Source organism: Mytilus trossulus, chromosome 3 (genome assembly GCF_036588685.1).
Source record: "Mytilus trossulus isolate FHL-02 chromosome 3, PNRI_Mtr1.1.1.hap1, whole genome shotgun sequence".
In the NCBI taxonomy this organism is placed as follows: domain Eukaryota; kingdom Metazoa; phylum Mollusca; class Bivalvia; order Mytilida; family Mytilidae; genus Mytilus; species Mytilus trossulus.
The window spans coordinates 32,544,891-32,567,428 of NC_086375.1; the positions used below are offsets into that span (position 1 = coordinate 32,544,891).

The 22,538-nt window shown below is 33.4% G+C and overlaps 1 protein-coding gene across 1 annotated transcript in view; it reads right to left on the reverse strand.

Annotated features, from left to right (window-relative positions):
• Window positions 1-12,248: 12,248 nt before the first annotated feature.
• LOC134711270 (solute carrier organic anion transporter family member 4A1-like) overlaps window positions 12,249-22,538 on the reverse strand; it is a 45,102-nt gene continuing 34,812 nt past the window's right edge. Inside the window, exons 8-14 of the mRNA XM_063571794.1 lie at window positions 22,065-22,156; window positions 21,183-21,321; window positions 19,841-20,039; window positions 16,225-16,360; window positions 14,957-15,144; window positions 14,262-14,326; window positions 12,249-13,652 (exon numbers count right to left, since the gene is read on the reverse strand). Coding sequence (XP_063427864.1) covers window positions 13,414-13,652; window positions 14,262-14,326; window positions 14,957-15,144; window positions 16,225-16,360; window positions 19,841-20,039; window positions 21,183-21,321; window positions 22,065-22,156 — 1,058 coding nt within the window. The 3' untranslated portion in view covers window positions 12,249-13,413. The remainder of the gene's footprint in view (window positions 13,653-14,261; window positions 14,327-14,956; window positions 15,145-16,224; window positions 16,361-19,840; window positions 20,040-21,182; window positions 21,322-22,064; window positions 22,157-22,538) is intronic.

The window sequence follows — 22,538 nt, forward strand, 5'->3', positions numbered from 1 at the left end:
TTAATAAATGAAAAGCTGATAAATATAATGCCAGTCAAATATATTTAATAGTTCAATTAGTTTACGGTAAAACGAATCACAAAAAAACGTTAAATTGTAATTTTTATTCTTCTAATGGTGATTTATAGACCACATCTTAATTTTTCAATTAACGTTATGTATGACCAATTAAAAGTTTCCACCTTAGAAATTCATTTGAAATTAAAATAGATAAAGAGTCATTAAACAAAAAAAAGAAATACCAAATTCTCTCAAATATGAACTGAATTTGTGCTTAACACAAAATAAGAGACAAAAAATTTAAATGCCTTGTATACATGTTTACATCTTCTTATCTATTTAAAACAGTTTAAAGTATATATTCCAGGATCTAGTGTATTAACATTGTACTGCCTTTGTAATTATCCATTCTTTACAGACCATTTTTGTCTTGCCATTTTCTAATTGAATTTATAAACGTTGTGCCTGGATTGGCCACTCATGGGTGCAGGATAGGAAGTAATCCATTCCGAATAGTTGAACACTTGGCTTGTTTGGATACTTGTTGGTTTTGGATTAAAACAATCCTGGAATCCATTCATCAATTATCTAATTATTAGAAAATCACTTCATTTCTATGAATGAGGTACGTCTGAACTAGATGGTGGCGAAATTTCATACCAGTTTTTATTCTCCCTCCCACAGTTATCCATCTGAAGGTATAGTACTTCTGGTAATGAATCCTTCATCGTAAACAGAATGTTCAAAAGGGTTGAAACAGTTAAATTAACCCCACCAAGAAGATGTGTTTTTATCTTCCACATGCTGTCTGCAAACCTGGGTGTTACTGTGAAATGTGGAATCATAGTCTTTGCTGGATCCATTGCGTCCATGACAATAGATAGGTACTTTCAATGTGTCAATTTCCCGTATCCAAAGTTGATTTTAACTCGGTCAATAAATGCGTTGTATTTACTTTAAACGTTTAATCGTCGTGTTTGCAAAAATATACAAATAACGTCACTCTCTGACGTTTATACAAAATTGATTCCTGGTATCTATAGTGAGTTTATTCACTATAGTGTTATGGTTACAATGTTACCATTGCTCAATGCAAGTTCTTTTGGCCGCCAAAAGTGAAGTACGTAATCAATAAAATGAAATGTTTTAGTTCACGATATAGATACACGAAAATTAAAATTAATGTCCGTCTCAATACTTCAGTTACTTAACCTTAACTGATCGCAATTTAAGTTTATCTCATACTAGTAGTCCAGTCATGGAGTTCTTCTAGGGCATTTTAAATCAGAAGTATTGTTTAGAGATTTGATTGTTTGTGTAAGCTTTCGAATTTGTCTCAGTTTACTGTCTTAATTAAACTTTTACTCATCAGAGTTCGTAATTTCTTGTTCAATGTGATCCTCGTGTATGACTTCTATCATCATCTCGTTTGATCATGAAGAATCTTCTTTTTCTAGGTTACGGCATCCTCTTTGAAATAGTTCGTGTGTTTCCTGACTTTGAATTTTGTTTTTAATCTTATTATTGCAGTATTTGTCTCATGAATTTGGGTATGTTGATGGGCCGTCAGGTTTAATAACAGTCTTTTCCTCAAATCTGTGTATATCAAAAGTGAAGTGCAGGTTATATGATCCCAGGACATCTTAAACTCCCAGACAAACAGCCGTAGGCAACTAGGTCTTCAACACGGAGAGTAAATCTGGCATCCGCAGGCGGTGTTTAGCTGGTCCCTAAATCAACATTGTGTACTAGTTTAGTGAATAATTGCTTGGTTATTTATTTTTCCTCATCGATTCTTTTTTAACATGTGTCATCAGTCCTTTTCTTTATCGTCGATCCTATTTCTCGCTCTTGTTTTTTTAGTGCTTTTCAACTTTGTAAGTGTTTGGCTTTATAAATATTTTGATATGAGCGTCACTGATGAGTCTTATGTAGACGAAACGCGCGTCTGGCGTACTAAATTATAATCCTGGTATCTTTGATAACTATTTACAGTTATTGAAGAACATTCATGGTTGAGAACTCATATCCAACGTGTTCGGTCCTATACCAGTATGTATCATTGCTGGAAACAAATAATAAATATCATAGAGTAAATGGCAAAAATATTAGAACATCCTGTAATTACATTTAATGGCATTCACTACCCGGTTAGCTAAGCTCACGTCGTTTGGTTAAGCCAGGTTTTCACTTACTTGTTGCTGTTAAAGACATGTCAATGAGTTTCTTTTAAATAAGTATTAATTTTGATTCAAAAGAAGGAATTAAAACATCATTATAAAATGGAGACGTAAATAATTGTTTCTTTTATTACTTCCACTGTGTTCATGCAATAACGAAATGAAGTGAAATATGTATGACATAAAAGTATCTACATGTATGACTGTGTTTCTTAAACTTATGAGAAATTTTGATATAAATATCCCAGATTCCAAAGCCTTTGTCTTCATCTTTGTGTTGTTTGCCCTTGAAAATACTATTGACGGTTTACACTGATGACAATTTATCTTCAATATGCTTCTGAATACGTATCGATTACTAGTACTTGTTCATTTACATATTCTGCAATATCATTCTGAATGTTGCCGAAATGCTCCTTTTCTCACTCAAATAGTTGCTTCTTTCTTCACAAGGTTTCATGTTTAACACACTATTCATTATTAATTTTTAATATACAAGTACCTGTTGATATCTATATACATGAATTTAAAATTATCTCAGTGCCATGGCTAGACGTCATCTATGATGTAGTTTAGCATCTGCTAATTAAACTTTGATCTTTGCCACTGACTTAAGCCACTTCCAGCTCATGACCCGTGCCATCCAGCAAAAGTTCATACGTATTCTGCTTCTACGTTAAAGTTGTTTTGTTCCATGCTTACAGCAACTTGATACTTCAATATTTGTTCTGCTTCTTTAACAGACTGCGGATTACATAAATAAGGCCGTTAGTTTTCTCGTTTGAATTGTTTTACATTGTCATTTCGGGGCCTGTTATAGCTGACTATGGGGTATGGACTTTGCTCATTGTTGAAGGCTGTAATGTGACCTACAGTTGTTAATTTCTGTTTCATTTTGGTCTCTTGTGGATAGTTGTCTCATTGGCAATCATACCACATCTTCTTTTTTTGTATTTGACCAGTAAGGCCTGCATGAGTTCGGCCTGTGTTTTTGTTCATCATTGCTTTGTCAAAGGCTTTAGGGTCAAGTGACACATGTTTACACTCTAGTGGATGTTGCTATTCGCTTCAAAATATGGTTATGATCACCTCTTGCATAATGTATAGTGTTTGTTGCTTGATCGACCACAGGTACATACAGATAGCATGTAAAGTCTCTACGCTCTTGTTTCTTGATTTTTGAAATGCGTCTCTCTCTATATATATAAGTGACAACTACAGTTCTAAGCATGTCCCGATAGGACTCGGATGTGTCTTTGCAGAATGGATATGGTTCATAATAAACAGAAATCAATCTTCTCCGAAATTTTACAATACTGTCTCAAAAGGACAATCCTGCAAATTTCATCTCAACAATCACATCTCTGCATGCGTAAGGCATCATTAGTTCGCTCAGCTAATGGATTACCGTTTTCATCTTCTAGAGAAAAAAAACGAACAGTATTATTTAAAAACTGAGTTGGTGAATTTTGGTATATACCTGTAAGATTCCCAGTACTGAGATTTTTAACTAGCGTTGATCATTCTGATGTTGATAATGCCAATTTGGTCAGCTTGATGTGATTCGTTGAAATATGATGTTGTAGATATGTGTATATTAAAGCATGACTTGTCGGCAATGACACCGGAGTGGTAACTATGGTCATGGTTTGCTTTAATTGGTAAAGAAGAACTCTTGAGGTATTGTATTTGATGACTTTTGTCTAATACTGTTAAAAGGCTTTTCTTGACAATAGCCATGCTCAGCTTGAGGTTTGGGTTGTGTTTTTTAATTGTGCCATGGTCAATTGTAGTACTAGTTTTTAATTTTAGATGAAGTTTCAGAAGTAGAAGGAACTGCTTGGTATGATCTAATGACAGTAAAGTCAAGTGCTAGAACAACCTTAATCTTATAATTTGACAAACAAAAAATGACAATGAAACCTGTGAATTTAAATGTGAATGAGTAGCTTTACATACGTAATTCTTTAAAAGATTTTCTGTGGCATATAACACACAGGTATCCTTCAGATTCATCAATATTTGTATATGGTATCCTTCAGATTTATCATTATCTGTATATAACTTGAATATATTTGACAGATTTGTTTTCATTCCCTGCTTTAACGTTATGTGACGTTATTTGACAGATTTTTTTCATTCCCTGCTTTAACGTTATGTGACGTCATTTGACAGGTGCTTATTACATACCTAGACATGAGAGAGAACACGAAAACAAAAAAGGACGGCATTTCAAACGCTAAAGGAAGACACCCGAGAGTAAACGAAATATAAAATCCGTTCAAAATTTTGATCGGATTCAGTGCTGGTGACCAGACGCAATGTTCGAACCGGATCATTTATAGTGATTAAGAATATGATTTAATGCTGACTGTTATACTCCAATTTGTTACAATTTTACCCCTCATGTCTGGTAATATTTTCTCACATATTGTTGTTTGAAGTTTAAAACTTTGAAATCACAGTTCTAAAATACAATAACGATTTCAAGATATATTGATGTCATTTATTGGTATAAAATTCAAATATTTGATATTTATATTATCAAGACATACACAGAAAGACAATATTTACAAATATATGCATATGCAAGTATATAAAAAAAATGCGATGCTGACGAATAATTTTAAAAAGTCATTATAAAATATAAACTCGAGAAAATAAACAAACATACTTAGATTCTAAATGCATTCATTTGCCTGAATTTAATTTGATATATAAACAAACAGCTACAACTGGTGCTCAACTATTCAATTATATATATTATAGTATAAAATTTATTTCCGCATAAAATCAACACAAATCTTTTCTTGCAGATCTTTAAACAAGCAAATTTAGAAACTGTTACATTATTTTGGGGATAATCAAGATGTTACATAATGCTTGCATAAATCAGCGTTTAAAATCATTTACTGGAATAATTTACAACATTGAAATTGACAATTAATGATTACAGATGATTTAAAGTTATCCTTTGGGTATTTTCGTGCATGCTTTCTTTAGATGATTGAATACTTAGAATAAATCATCTAAACATTTATCATTTACATGTTTTAAAATGTACATCATGAATATATTTATCAAAGAAATACATCCAATGATTTATAATTACATATTTTTTTCTAAGGGGCATGAATAAAATATAGTATATACTTAAGATAATCCATCAGAAAACAAATAATGAAGTGGTTTCAAACATTTTATGACCATATATTTATTTATTAATTGGTGTCTTAGCGTCACTGATGAGTCTTATGTAGACGAAACGCGCGTCTGGCGTATAAAATTATAATCCTGGTACTTTTGATAACTATTTACACCACTGGGTCGATGCCACTGCTGGTGGACGTTTCGTCCCCAAGGGTATCACCAGCCCAGTAGTCAGCACTTCGGTGTTGACATGAATATCAATTATATGGTCCTTTTTATAAATTTTCTGTTTACAAAACTTTGAATTTTTCGAAAAACTAAGGTTTTTCTTACACCAGGAGTAGATAACCGTAGCCGTATTTGGCACAACTTTTTGGAATTTTGGATCCTCAATGCTTTTCAACTTTGTATTTATTTGGCTTTTTAACTATTTTGATCTGAGCGTCACTGATTGGTCTTATGTAGACGAAACGCGCGTCTGGCGTAAAAAATTATAATCCTGGTACTTTTGATAACTATTTACACCACTGGGTCGATGCCACTGCTGGTGGACGTTTCGTCCCCGAGGGTATCACCAGCCCAGTAGTCAGCACTTCGGTGTTGACATGAATATCAATTATATGGTCCTTTTTATAAATTTTCTGTTTACAAAACTTTGAATTTTTCGAAAAACTAAGGTTTTTCTTACACCAGGAGTAGATAACCGTAGCCGTATTTGGCACAACTTTTTGGAATTTTGGATCCTCAATGCTTTTCAACTTTGTATTTATTTGGCTTTTTAACTATTTTGATCTGAGCGTCACTGATGAGTCTTATGTAGACGAAACGCGCGTCTGGCGTATAAAATTATAATCCTGGTACTGTTGATAACTATTTACACCACTGGGTCGATGCCACTGCTGGTGGACGTTTCATCCCCGAGGGTATCACCAGCCCAGTAGTCAGCACTTCGGTGTTGACATGAATATCAATTATATGGTCCTTTTTATAAATTTTCTGTTTACAAAACTTTGAATTTTTCGAAAAACTAAGGTTTTTCCTACCCCAGGAGTAGATAACCGTAGCCGTATTTGGCACAACTTTTTGGAATTTTGGATCCTCAATGCTCTTCAACTTTGTATTTATTTGGCTTTTTAACTATTTTGATCTGAGCGTCACTGATGAGTCTTATGTAGACGAAACGCGCGTCTGGCGTATAAAATTATAATCCTGGTACTTTTGATAACTATTTACACCACTGGGTCGATGCCACTGCTGGTGGACGTTTCGTCCCCGAGGGTATCACCAGCCCAGTAGTCAGCACTTCGGTGTTGACATGAATATCAATTATATGGTCCTTTTTATAAATTTTCTGTTTACAAAACTTTGAATTTTTCGAAAAACTAAGGTTTTTCTTACACCAGGAGTAGATAACCGTAGCCGTATTTGGCACAACTTTTTGGAATTTTGGATCCTCAATGCTCTTCAACTTTATTTATTTGGCTTTTTAACTATTTTGATCTGAGCGTCACTGATGAGTCTTATGTAGACGAAACGCGCGTCTGGCGTATAAAATTATAATCCTGGTACTTTTGATAACTATTTACACCACTGGGTCGATGCCACTGCTGGTGGACGTTTCGTCCCCGAGGGTATCACCAGCCCAGTAGTCAGCACTTCGGTTTTGACATGAATATCAATTATATGGTCCTTTTTATAAATTTTCTGTTTACAAAACTTTGAATTTTTCGAAAAACTAAGGTTTTTCTTACACCAGGAGTAGATAACCGTAGCCGTATTTGGCACAACTTTTTGGAATTTTGGATCCTCAATGCTCTTCAACTTTATTTATTTGGCTTTTTAACTATTTTGATCTGAGCGTCACTGATGAGTCTTATGTAGACGAAACGTGCGTCTGGCGTATAAAATTATAATCCTGGTACTTTTGATAACTAATTAGGTTACACTGAGCAAGACAAGTAAAGCTGTGGGTATGATTACAAAAAAGATGGCGGATTGAGCATGACGGTATGAGTGAAGGTCTACTCATATTGATCAATAAGGATGTGTTTTGGTTATATTCCAACTAATTTTTTTGTGATTTGAACCAGATATGAACATTTGTGACATTTGTGACATTACGAGATCTAAATGGGGAAAAGGAGGAACAGTAATAACAACAAGACAGGTTTGACCCCACCAAACAAAACACAAATCAATATGGCGTCACCCTGTCATCAACAACAACAAAGTTTATCTAATGTACTGAGTCAAGCTCACGACACGTTATATACTAGTACACCAATGAACTCTCACACAACGCCAATATCGGGAACATTTCAACAAAATTATCACAATCCTACGAATCATATGAACCAGACCTTTGAATGCCCGAACCCACAGATCCAACAGTCATCTCGTTTTTCTCCTAATGCTGGTCCAACTTCTTACCCCGGCTATCAACCTCCACCATTACCTTCATTCCCATTATCACAAACTGATGGGGCTCGTTCAAATATAACCATGGAAATGTTGTTCTCAACAATTAACATAATGAACCAAAGATTAGAACGAATAGACTTTGAAGTGGGTGATAAACTCTTTAAACTGGACAAAAAACTTGATGAAAGATTCAACAACATTGATACGAAAATTTCAAACTTACACCAAGAAATCGACTCTGTAAAGAAAACTCAAAATGAACATGCACAAATTTTGGAAAATGAAGAAAAGCACCATTTTGAAATTGCCGACAGAATGAATTTGGTACCAAATTACACCCGAGACATTGATACAGAAAAAAATCAACTGAAAGAGGAGTATTTAAAACTACAAAGTCACTCGATGAAATACAACCTTATATTCGGCGGTATAGTACAAACTGATGAGGAGGAAAATACTGAAACTGTACTCAAAAACTTTATTAAAACAGAACTTGATATTCCTGAAGCGGATGAAATAGATTTCCAAAACGTCCATAGATTACGACCACGACGGGACGGAAAACCGCGTAATATTATTGCTCGATTTACTCACTATAAAGACCATGAAAGAGTGAAAAAAGTCGTTCCGCAGAAACTTAAACTAAAACCAAAATTTACAGTTAACCAGCAATATCCCACTGAGATTAGCAACCGTCGTCAAAAACTGTTACCAAAGCTAAAGGAACTCCATAGGCGTAATATCCGGGCATCATTAGTTTATGATCAGATTTTTGTAGACGGTCAACCGTTTGAACCAGCCCGTGAAGAGCCTCTCAACCCAATACACAGTAATCAGACGGGACACCGTTAGGATAACGCATCAGACAGTCGTAGATCGTTAAATAACAATGTGAATAAACTCAATATCGCTTACCTTAATGTTTGTGGTTTAAAATCAAAATTGTTGAACCCTGACTTTGATAATTTTATTAAAAAACATGATATTCTGGTGTTTGTAGAAACAAAAACTGATGATTATGACGAAATTAAATTACCAAAAGATTATACTCTATTTACTAAGAATAGACAAAAATTCAAAAAGAAATCAGGAGGTATTATTATCATTTATAAAAAGAAACTGTCACATATTCTTAAATTTATTAACTCAGAATCTGAGTTCGTTCAGTGGGTAGAAATTTTACATGGAAATTTTGATACGGGTAAAGATATCTTACTTGGGTGTGTTTATATACCTCCAGAATTCTCCAAATATTCATCTGATGAATCTTTTTCAGAGATTGAAGATGAACTTATTCGATTTTCAAATACTTCAAAAGAAGTAGCACTGATTGGTGATTTTAATTCTAGAACCTCTATTGATAGTGATCATGTTATACCTGATGAAAGTTTACTAGAAATTTTACAGGTAGAAGACGATGTTATAAATAAAGATATTTTTTCTTATCTTTTGTTAGAAAGTAAAAATATTCCTCTACAAAGATACAGTTATGATCAAGGTAGAGTGAACAAATATGGTACTCTTCTTTTAGAACTATGTAAAAGATGTGGAATTTTTATATGCAATGGTCGTATTTTCTCAGACAAATTTATAGGTCATACTACATGTAAAGACTCTAGCGTAGTAGATTATTTAATTGTATCTCCTCACATGTTTGATTATATCTCTGAATTTAGAGTAGATGAGTTTAATCCCATGTTTTCAGATGTCCATGACAGTATATTTTTTACATTGTCATTCAATACTGATAGTAACAACACTGACAAGGTAAACACAGAAAAAAATACAGGTAACACAGACACTCACATTAAATGGGACTGTAGAAAAGCAGACGAATATTTTCAAGCGTTATCCAGTGACAGTGTCTCAGGTAATTTACAACACATTGATCACGTTTTGAGTAGTATTGACACAAATAATTTAACACCTGAAAAAATAAACGGTCTAGTTGATGACCTTGGCAATGTACTGTTAGATACAGCAGAAGGAGTTCTAGGCAAGACTAAAAAAAGACCGGTTTATCCCGCAAAAATAAACCATGGTTTGATAAAAATTGCCAAGACAAACGTAATGAGTTCCACAAGGCTAGAAACTTATATAACAGAGCGAAATCAGGTGGTAATTAACTGGCAATGAATAGCAAGGCCAAGGAATACCGCAAGACACTTAACATTAACTATCAGCAGTATAAAGAAAAATGTTCGGATGAACTGAGGGCACTCTCAAAAAATGACTCTAAGGGATTTTGGAAGACACTTAAAAAATATTCTGGCTACAAAAAAGACAACCCCTCTATCAGTATTGATGCATTTCATGAATATTTTAAAAACATGAATGCAAATGACGAAGAAGATCTTGACGGCATCGACATCAATGCGTTGTGTAGTGACCCCATTTATAATGAAATTTTAAATGGAGTCATTACAGAACAAGAGGTTGTGGATGCCGTTAAGAACTTGAAACATGGTAAAGCATCTGGTACTGACAAGATACTGAATGAGTTTTTGAAAAACTCGCCACCATTTTTTATTTGTATTTACACTCAACTATTTAATGTGATATTGGATACAGGTATAATTCCTGAAACTTGGACAGCAGGAATAATTATACCAGTTTTTAAAAATAAGGGTAGTCCAAAGGATCCAGATAACTATAGAGCTATAACATTAATTAGCTGTATAGGGAAATTATTTACTTCCATTATCAATACTCGATTGAATTTTTTTGCAAATGAAATTTCACTTATACATGGAAATCAGGCTGGCTTTAGAAAGGGGTATTCAACTGTAGACAATATTGTTGTGCTTCATGCACTCATAGAGCTGTATTTCTCATTTGGAAAAAAACTTTTTTGTACTTTTGTAGACTTTCGGAAAGCATTCGATACTGTATCAAGATCTGGTTTATGGGAAAAACTTCAATTGAGTAATATTAAAGGGAAGTGCTTTAAAGTTATTTTTAATATGTACCAAGGAATCAAATCATGTGTAAAATGTAATGGATGTCGGTCAGATTTTTTTCCCTGTTTAGCAGGTGTAAGACGGGGGGAGAATTTATCGCCGTTTTTGTTTTCAATTTTTCTTAATGACTTAGAAGAATACTTTAAGAATCTAGATGGGATTCCACTAGAAACTGTTAAAGAGAAGTTACAAAGTGAATTGCACATATTTTTTGAATTATTTGTTATATTATATGCCGATGATACTGTAATTGTATCTGAAACAGAAGAAGGTATGCAGAGATCATTAAATATTTTTCAATCATACTGTGAAAAATGGAAATTAGAAGTCAATTTAAATAAAACAAAGGTGATGATTTTTAGAAAGAGAAAAAGTAAGAAGAAATTTAAATTTTTATTACAAGACAAAGAACTTGAGATTGTCGAAAAATTTTCTTATTTAGGTGTTATCTTTAAATATAACGGTACTTTTTTAGATACCAAAAAGAAACTAATTGATCAAGCACATAAATCGATGCATTTTATACATAGAATTGTTAAAAACGAAAACATTCCTATAGATTTACAACTGAAATTATTTGATTCCACGATAGAACCCATTCTTTTATATGGTTCTGAAGTTTGGGGTTTTGAGAATTTGAAAATTATTGAACAGATGCATTTGAAATTTTGCAAAAGAATTATAAAAGTTAGAAATACTACACCCAATTTTATGGTGTTTGGAGAATTGGGAAGATTCCCTCTGCAAATTCGAGTTAAATGTAGAATGATTTCGTATTGGTGGAAAGTTGTAAACAATAGCAGTAAACTCAGTAGTTCTTTGTACAGGCTGATGTTATCATTGAAGAATCATGGCCATTATGTTTTCAAATGGATTGATTCTGTCGAATCAATACTTAACAACACTGGTCTAGGATATATTTTCATGAACCAAATTGGCTTTTGAGATAAAACTTATCTCGATCGTATATTGAGTGATCAGTTTATTACCTCATGGTTTGGCGATATAGAAAATTCATCCCGGGGACAATTTTATGGGTCATTTAAAAAGGACTTTGGACTAAAAAAATATCTGATCAGACTATCTGAACAGAATAGAGGGTGGATAACGACATCGAACTTACGTATTCCAATTGAGACAGGCCGTTGGCAAAATATACCTAGACCAGAGAGAATGTGTACTTTATGTCATAAATTTATTGGTGATGAATTTCATGTTTTATTTGTATGTCAACATGATTCTATTGTTAATTATAGAAACAAATACTTACCTAAATATTATACTATTAGTCCTCAATATATTAAAATGGAAGGATTATTGTCCATATGTAATATAGAGGTCTACAAACGATTGTCATTTTTTATTAAGAAAATTGCTTGTTTATTCTAAAATATTTACCATTATTATTGTATTTCTATGTGTTTAGATAGTACTGCATGCTCATTTCGTCATTCAATTGTTTATGTATTATACTTTGACCTCATGTTACACATTTATGTGTCTGAGCGTTATCAATAAATCTTGAAATCTTGGTATGGTTCTAATTCAAGATCCCACTAAAAAAAAATATATAATAAACCAGATTTAGAAAAATTAATCCAATACATAGAATATAAATTTATAAAAAAGTGAGAAATTAACCAAAGTGTTGTTAAAATATGTACGTCCATGGTAAAGTTCATAAGTCATAAATCATTATAAGCCGATGCATATGATAATACAACTTTGAATTGAATTGATCTGAATTATTATGGAATAAACTGTTAAACTTATATCTTTTAAAAAGTCATACACAAACTACAACTGAAAGTGCTAGATATCGATAAAGACTAGGTTAGCTCTGAGAGTAAACACTGAATCAGTACGGTATCAGATCAGTCTGAATATCAGTATTGAATCCATAAAAAAAGAAACTATACCAACCTGTCTATAATGAAGTGGTTTCAAACATTTTATGATAATATATTTATTTATTTATTTATTGGTGTCAAAGTTTAATTATTATCTTTGGTAAGAACACATCAGTTTTCTGTATTAAATTATATGTCAAAAAAGAAAATGATTAATATGATTTACCTTCATCAAATAGAGTTTGAATGAAAAATAATGAATAAAACATAATGGAATACAATAAAATACAATTCGGGATCTATATCAAAATTAAAAAAACAAATTAACAATTCAATAAACAACTCTCGAGTTCGGTGCATTTCCGTCAAAAACTTTGGTTTAAGTGACCAGCATTCATCCGTTTAGGGGGGGGGCGTCGTCACTTCCGTTCCAATGTTGAGCGAGTGGTTGGAAAACTATAAAACCATATGCACGAATTATTCGGCAAATCAAATACTTATAATTGTCTCTCATCACTGCTGTAATTAGGGAATCGTGATAAAGTACCTACAGAACAAATATTATTTCTAGTTTATCCTGTAAAATGACGATCGCTATACGATGCTTGATGAACTTTACAGTGCAGGGATACGGGCAATCCCCTCGATCTGGTAAATGACGTTTCAAAGGCGCGCATAGTTGACGAGTTTTTTTCGGTGACGGACAAACTCGAAAGTGGTCTACTAGTCAACAATAAAAATATAACAAAATTTACTCCACACTAATTCGTGTACGTTTGTATAAAAAATTAGCGTGAATGATAATGCCCGAATAAAAAATGTCATCACTAAAATACATTAACCAGATGTTCATTACTTTTTAGTCAAATCAAAAGAGCCTTTTTCTCCTCTACAACACTGAAAGAATATAGCTAGCAAGTAAAACAGTGCCGAAAGTAGACAAACAACAAGCCACCACACCATAACACCTAACGCCATCGAATCGTGACTGTATAACAAACAGTTTCCTTGGTTACCGCATGATCCTTCTAGAAATATTAAGCATGCATTGTCAATAGCCCATCCTACTAGAAAAGGCCCTGGTATCGACCCTGAAATGATATGAGGATTCAAGTTATTATTGTAACATAAATTTAATAATTTGGTTATTAACAATATTAATGTGTATACAATGAAATATAATGATACTTAAGATACTATTGCGATCAACTTATAAAAATTAGTACGAAATATTATATTTGTTTTATTAATTTATGCAATTTAATTAAGACCAATTTCCACTACTTTCCAATATTTGCTTTATTTGGAGTGGCAGTTTGACGTTTCTGGTAATCCATTGTAGTAATTGGACCTTGTTTTAAGACATTCTTTAATGTAGAGTATCTGATTGTCCTTTATATGCATAAATTTACTTTCACCCAGACGTGTTCATACTATAAACATGTTTTGACTTCTTTTTAGGTGGTTGTGACATAATATCCAAATAAATCCAAATTAAAGCATTTGTTATTCAATAAAAACTTTACAATAGGTACCAGGATTATGATTTAGTACGCCAGACTCGCGTTTCGTCAACATAAGACTCATCAGTGACGTTCATATCAAAATATTTATAATAAAGCCGAACAAGAACAAAGTTGAAGAGTAATGAGGACCCATATACCAAAAAGTTGTACCGAATACGGCTAAGGTTATCTTACCTAACAAACGAATAAACACCCACTGTACTCCTAAAGCAAATGGTCGTTGTTCATCTTTGACCACCCTAAATATAAAATATTCAAACTATGATGTGCACAAATGTTGCAATACTTTCGACTAACATGACAACAACAGCAACGATTAGGTTAATAAGAGTTTTATCTTTTTACTTTAGTAAATGTCTGCAGTAAGATGTACCGGCGGGTGAGTTGGGTTTTTTTTTTTGTGTAAATATACATTTATGTGTTTTATCTAGGGGCCTCCCCCTTCTAAATATACTAATATTGAATTTATACACAACAACTTTTATCAAATTAGAATAATATCTTCTAACATTACAAGTGATACTTAGAAAAATAGAAAATATACATCTTTCCTTACATAACAAGCTCTCCTTGTATCTTAAAGAAATAAAATAAATTACTATAATTACAGATAGGCTAACAAATGGAAGGGTATTCTTTAAAAGGATACTAGTATACAAATCCTCTTTTTAGGACCTAACTAATGTTAAATGGGCATTTTCGCAGGTTCAAAGTCGGAATTATAGACTAAAACATTATTTGTTTGTTTTCTCTAATTTTGTTTGTCTATGCATTTATGTCAAAGTGTTAAGCTATTGACTGAAATATTTGAAAACTGTTATTATCTTAAAATATTTTCCAGCTGGAATGCAAAAAGCTAATATAGTTACCGCATCAGAGCCATGGAATTAGGAGTCACAGTGGTAAGTACACATATCATAGATATAAACATTAATGGCGCTACTATGTATAACTTGTCACATCCATCTTCACATCGTCCGGCGCTCACCATAGCGTTAGCGTGATCTGTTGGAATATTTAAACTAGCGGCTACACAACTGCAGTTATGATACGTCATCTGTCAAAAAGTCACATAAACTTAAATTAAATATCATTGAATGATGAACAAGCATCATGTTCAAGAATATTGGACATTTCCAAGCGAGATAACCCAAGTTGATTGTTATGTTTATTAAAACTCAACTGGGAAATATATATATATATACTCCATCTTCAGGCGCTGCTCGAGTATTGATACATAAAAATGAAAAGTGTAAATTTGGAAGATGAAGCAACCGGCCGGTCAATTTATGGATGAAAATCAAGATTTGAGGCGGACTTAACTATCTTTTGTTTCCTTTTATTCCAGTTCGATGGCTTGAATGCGTTGAATAGTTATCAAAAATACCAGGATTATAATTTTATACGCCAGACGCGCGTTTCGTCTACATAAGACTCATCAGTGACGCTCAGATCAAAATAGTTAAAAAAGCCAAACAAATACAAAGTTGAACACTCACCAAATTTGTAATTAGAATTAGTCTGAAGACACTTCAATTGCTTTGTCTATATGCCTTTTTATGTGTCTTCATTTCATATATGACGTGGCTCTATACTTATACATTTTATGATTATGTTATTGTTAAATGGTAAATGTGTGTATTCTTGTCTTTAATTTTTACTTGAATGCTTAGTTTGTATGCCATTTTGTGCTTCTTTGTTACATGTTTGTATGGGATTTTTTTTAGATTAGGATTATAGTACAGTGTTGACTAATGTATTTTTGACATTTTTACCTATTATGTCCGTTGGTTATGTTCACGCATCGTTGTGAATATAATGGACTTTGGTGCGACTTTTGTACAAGATCCAAGTGAGAGTTTTAACTAGCTATAAAACCAGGTTCAATCCACCATTTTCGACATAAGAAAAAAATGCCTGTACCAAATTATGAATCTGACAGTTGTTATCCATTCGTTTGACGTGTGTGAGGTTTTAATTTTGCCATTTAATGAGGGACTCTCCATTTTGAATTCTCCTCAGTCCAGTATTTTTTTTTAGATTTTACCTGTTTTTGTATTTTTTTCATTTAAATCTGCAAAGTTCTCACGACGAAAACATTTCGTAAGATTATTATTAAGCTTAATGTGTGGTTTACCTTTCCTGATTGAGTTGCGCATCCTGCATGACATGGTGAATGATATACAATATTATCTTTTCCACAGACTAATGACAGACCTTCATACTGGCACTGACAAGATCCTTGACAAACGTCATTATATCCAGCTAATGTACTGAAATATAACAATATCTCAATTGATTTTACAAGTGTTAATTAGTACATACTGATCAACCTCAAGGTTGACTTGGGTATAAAAAATAGTTTTCCATTGTACTGAAACCGTCTGTGGCGTTCTTTCGGTGATGCTCAGTGGATAAATATGTAGCTAAGTAGGGTAGTAATTAGTCCGATGGCTCGTATAGGATGATTTTCATGCTCTCTGTAGGTTTAAAGGATCATTGCAATTACTTTTTGAGGGGGTCGGAAAGTTATGTTTATTTCCTACCACCTGCATCTCAATCGACTTGCATTGCAGAATCTACATGTTGTATTAACTGTTAACTAAAACTTGTCCTATACGATAAGTAACCAACAATACAATAGGTAGGTTTTACCAAGTTTGGTGAAGAGCTGGTTTTACCTGTCTCTGGTTAACAGTAAAGTAAACATAGCAAAGGGGCATCTAAAGACCACACACAGATGGTATAATTGTTCAATTATAAGCAGTGAGTGCGACACTCTACACGAAACCTCTGATTCAAATCATCTTTAGCAAGGGTTTGACTGTCGATCGAAAGAAATTTAGGGTGACAATATTTCTATACTCTTGTCGCATTTTGGTTCAACAAGGTTATATTTTCCTATAATTTTAACATGGTTTAGAATGCATTATTTACAAGTTAAAAAAAAGTACCACCATTTTACTCAACAATAGGCCCGCAACGTCGTCACTTTCCGACGTCGACGTGTATATGATTTATTCCAAGTGTTTAGCATACGAAACATTGAAAACGCCTTTGAGTATATAGCCATTACTCGCCTTAATTATCTACACGTTCAAAACTTGATTGATGGGGGCGAGACTGGTCAGAACAATAAAAGACAACATTGAAAATAGTTATGGGAAGATCCCAAGTAAATGCGGATATGTTATAAACAGTTGTTAACGATATTGAAAGCGTTATTAATGACACATTTCGCAAGATATCAGAGATCAACAACTGTTGACACCGTCACATTTATTACAAGGTAGGAGAATATCGACGGAGAACTATATAAACACAGAAGACAATAAGATAACGCAAAAAGCTAAAAAACTAGTACAACTAAATATCTCCCCGGACTTAGAGAGTTATGCCATGCGACAAGAAAAACGGATACACATGTGAAAATCGGTTATGTTGTACTTATTATGAACAATGTGGAAACTATTTATAGAAGATGTGATCATTGGAAATGATGGAGTAGTGAGAGCAGTCAAACTTCGTACAACAAATGGACTGATTACAACGAGACAACTTGTAAAACTGGTGCCATTGGAAATTTGAACTGTTATTGGTTGAAGTGTTTTTCAATACCCTTTTTAAAACCTCATATGAACAAATAATGCATTTTGCGGTCCCCAGAATGTTGTCAATTAGTTATAATTTCAGTTCAGTCTATTTTATACTCTTTCATTTGGTTAACGTTTTAGTGTCAATTTACGTAACAATTGGCCATCCACGTCGTCACTGGCTGACGTCTCTATGTATATGATTGATTCCAAGTAAAGGAACCAAATATTGAAGACGCCTTTGAGTGGATTTGTTTTTGTCTATCGATTTGAGTTTTGAACATCGGTATACTACTGTTGCCTTTATGTGTAGCCCTTACTCTCTTTTATTATCTACACGTTCAAAACACTAACACTGGTGATGGTATCCGTCTTGAACGAACAGAGAGCGTGACACTACACAAGGCATCGGATTCAAAATTTAAAATGTAATCAAGACGTGGCAACGTAGTTGTACATCCTGCACTGTCAAACGTAATCCCTTCTTTAGCAGGGTTTAACTGTCGAACGGAGGACACTGAAGGTGACCATTTTCAAGCAACTTAGTCGCATTGAGGTTACATAAGGTTATATAATTAATTTTAATGGTATCACCATCCCAGTAGCCAGTACTTCGGTAGTGGCATGAAAATACGGTTTGTTTGTGTTATTAAAATTTGCTGTTACAATATATTAGAAATTATTATAAATTAAGGAATGTATCTCCCTCATGCAAAGCTCTGATTCCTTTCACGGATTTGGCTGTACTTTTTGGACCTTTTGGATTATTATAGCTCTTCATCTTTAATATAAGCTTTGGATTTCAAATATTTTGGCCTCGAGCATCACTGAAGAGACATGTATTGTCGAAATGCGCATCTGGTGCAGGAAAATTGGAACCGTTAATTGTATCACTACCACTGGGTCGATGCCTCTGCTATTGGACTATTAGTCCCCGAGGGTATCACCATCCCAGTAGCCAGTACTTCGGCAGTGGCATGAAAATACGGTTTGTTTGTGTTATTACAATTTGCTGTTACAATATATTAGAAATTATTATAAATTAAGGAATGTATCTCCCTCATGCAAAGCTCTGATTCCTTTCACTGATTTGGCTGTACTTTTTGGACCTTTTGGATTATAGCTCTTCATCTTTAATATAAGCTTTGGATTTCAAATATTTTGGCCACGAGCATCACTGAAGAGACATGTATTGTCGAAATGCGCATCTGGTGCAGGAAAATTGGTACCGTTAATTGTATTACTACCACTGGGTCGATGCCTCTGATATTGGACTATTAGTCCCCGAGAGTATCACCATCCCAGTAGCCAGTACTTCGGTAGTGGCATGAAAATACGGTTTGTTTGTGTTATTAAAATTTGCTGTTACAATATATTAGAAATTATTATAAATTAAGGAATGTATCTCCCTCATGCAAAGCTCTGGTTCCTTTCACGGATTTGGCTGTACTTTTTGGACCTTTTGGATTATAGCTCTTCATCTTTAATATAAGCTTTGGATTTCAAATATTTTGGCCACGAGTATCACTGAAGAGACATGCATTGTCGAAATGCGCATCTGGTGCAGGAAAATTGGTACCGGTAATTGTATTATATTGTATTTTCCTATACACTTAAAGAGGTTTTTATTATGCATTATACCAAGCTTCAGTTGTACGTTTCAAAAATACGTTAAATTGTTATTGTTATAACTTTTTTCATCTGCGCGTCACTGGTCAGTCTTGTGTAGACGAAACGCACGTCGTCTGGCGTATTTATTTTTAAACCTGGAACCTTTTGTTAGCTATTTTTCGTGTTTTTCTCTGTCCTATATGATCTCCCATATATTTGTATTGTATTATGTTATATTTAAAATTGCCATAAATGCAGGTTTGGCATGCCACAAAACAAGGTTCAACCAACCATTTCCCCCCTTAAATGTCCTGTACCAAGTAGGGACAATGGCCATTGTTATATCATAGTTTGTTTCTATGTGTGTAAGATTTTAATGTTGTGTTTCTGTTGTGTCTTTTTTCTCTTCTTACATTTGATGCGTTTCCCTCAGTTTTAGTTTGTAACCTGGAATTGGTTTTTTTTTCTCTATCGATTTATGAGTTTCGAACAGCAGTATACTAATGTTGCCCCTATTTATATGTTCTTTGGTTGTGTTTTGATACTTACTTTATTTTATTCGGATATGGAACCTCTAACCCTGCAAGCTTTACTTCTGGACATCCTGCGATAAAAGCTATTCCAAGAACCCCAGATATAAATGACGCGATGAAACACATGTTCAGCATTCCCTTGATACCGAGTCCACACATTTTGATTAATAAACCACCTCCAAACATTCCAACAGATCCGACTAATATCAATCCTCCTGAGAAAAATGGTTAAAAGTATTAGGGTTTATTTTATTGATGTTCAACGTCCAGTAAACATCTTTAAACTTTAATAAGGGCAATTACATGTTCACTTGATATGCATACATTGCATGAACTTTGCTTTTTACTTAGTAAACTGCTTAAGCTCACAAGGTAACAGTTTTATAAAAGCATGCATCTTTATATTCAGTCTAAGGGTTTTCTCTGAGGTTATCTTAACCGTGTTCGGGGAAGTTTACATAAACGATTACCTTTGGAACAGTTGGTGGTTGGCCGTTTAAGTCAAGACATTGTTAAGGCATTTAAAATTAAATTGAACTCTTCTTATCGAATAGGTTGTGACTGCGTACTTATATATCCCAAGCATATATCATATTTTTGTGGATAATGTTGAAGTTTCAAATTTAATTTAACCAAACGTGGTTATTTATGTATACAGCTGAACAACTGAATGCTAGCCCTTTGTCAGTTCTGAAGAGAATACCATATATGTCACAGCACGACAAAGAGAGTTTAGCATCAGCGAATAAAATGTACGGATAACTTGCTGATATTAGACACAAAGCCGAAAGGTGTTTTTTTTCTAAAAAAAAAATAACAGACTATAGTTTCTTGATTAATCGTTTGCTAAATATAAGGTGTCGAACGTTTCGATACCAGACGGTAGATCAACTTCACAAGTCGAAAACTATCTGACAATACCATAGCAAAATACGAGAAATGATCAAAACAACCCGAAAAACTATGCTTTCTGTAATTTATCATTCAATATGTTCAAGAAACAGCAACTTTGGTTTTCTATTGATGGCCTGTGGTAAAAGTAAAACATTCGACTTGTTCAACCAACGGGACAAATGAAGAACATCTATATTGTCCCTGATTTGGAATATGCGGGTTTTTTTTAAACTTAAGTTTATAGCTAGCTATAAAACCAGGTTCAATTCACCATTGTTTCACATAAGAAAATGTTTGTACCAAGGCAAAAATATGACAGTTGTTGTCCATTCGTTTGAGGTCTTGAGTTTGTCATTTCATTACGGACTTTTTGATTGGAATTTTCCTCGTGATTCATTTTTTTTTGTTGTTGTAATTTTACTATTTTTTATATATATCCGTTATTTTGACAAATCCACACTTACCAATTAAAAAACCTACATCATCAAACTGCATGTTATACTGTTCCATTAATAATTTAAAAGAAAATGCTCCAACGCCAGAAATGATTAGTGTGTTCGTACTTCCTGCAAATGTTAGCATCATAAAGGTGGGATTCTTTATCTGAAAAAGACAAGTTTATTTTATACTGATCCAAATCACGTATCATTTTAAAGATTTAGAGCCGACATACTTCGAATTGAGTTAAAATAACGTGTCAAAGTTGTGGTATTTCAACTTGGGAGTTGCCTTATTACCGAGCCTGATTAATACATATATTAATTAATAAAGGCAACAGTATTATATCGCTGTTCAAACGTTTGACAAAACTGTGTTACAAACTAAAAAACTGAGGGGAACACATCAACTATGAATAAATAGCATGCTATGGTCATGATTGCATAAATTTCTGCGACTGGGCATTTATTAAATAAAATGAATTGATTAAATAAGTAAAAAATCCATGTTTCTACGATTGAATAAATACAAAATAAACAAAGTAGTCATTCTCACTTAAATCGTGAGAGAAGAGAAAAGCACTAGCAGTTGACTTTATAACTGCGTAAGTCTATTTTAAGTCTTTTTTCAGTTATCAACACATCATGGTACGGAGTGTGCTTTCTGTTTAAGAACATCTGAGATCAACCCCGGTTTTAAGTGGGGTTCGTGTAGCTCTGGCCATATTTTTCTATGTTGTGTTTTTTATAGTTTTCTTTATCATTTCGATTAAAACTAATCGATTCTACGGGTAGATTCAACAAATTTCAAAGGCAACTGTCGCATCTTAAGGGTTCTTATGTATCAGGTTTCAAAATATTGGGACGATCTATGATTTATATTGCATAAATGAATATGCAGTTACATACCAGGTCTATAAATGAAACAAAGAACTGTTTAAACATGTTTTCTGTTGGTGGTTTCTCCTGTTTTGGTTCTAGTTCTGTGGATTTTTCTTTTCCTATAATGTATACAGTTGGCATGCATTTATAGTGAATATTATCAAAACCGGTTTCAAATTGATATCGAAATGTTTGACAAAACAATGAAGAACACATTTTTCATATTAAATATAAAATGTAGTAAAGATTTGTTTAAGCTAGAAAGAGCTTTACTTGGCGTCCGTCGTCGTCCGTCTGGTGTATAAATCTATTTCAAACATCTTCTCCTCTAAAACTACTGAACCAATTCCAACCAAATTCAAGCTGAATGATCCTAAGGGTATCTAGAATAAAGTTTGTGTTTTATTTTCTGTTTCTTTAAAAAAAAAAACATAGCCACCTTGGGTTAAAATGGAACATAGGGTAAAATGCAGTTTTTTGGCTTATATCTTGAAAACCAAA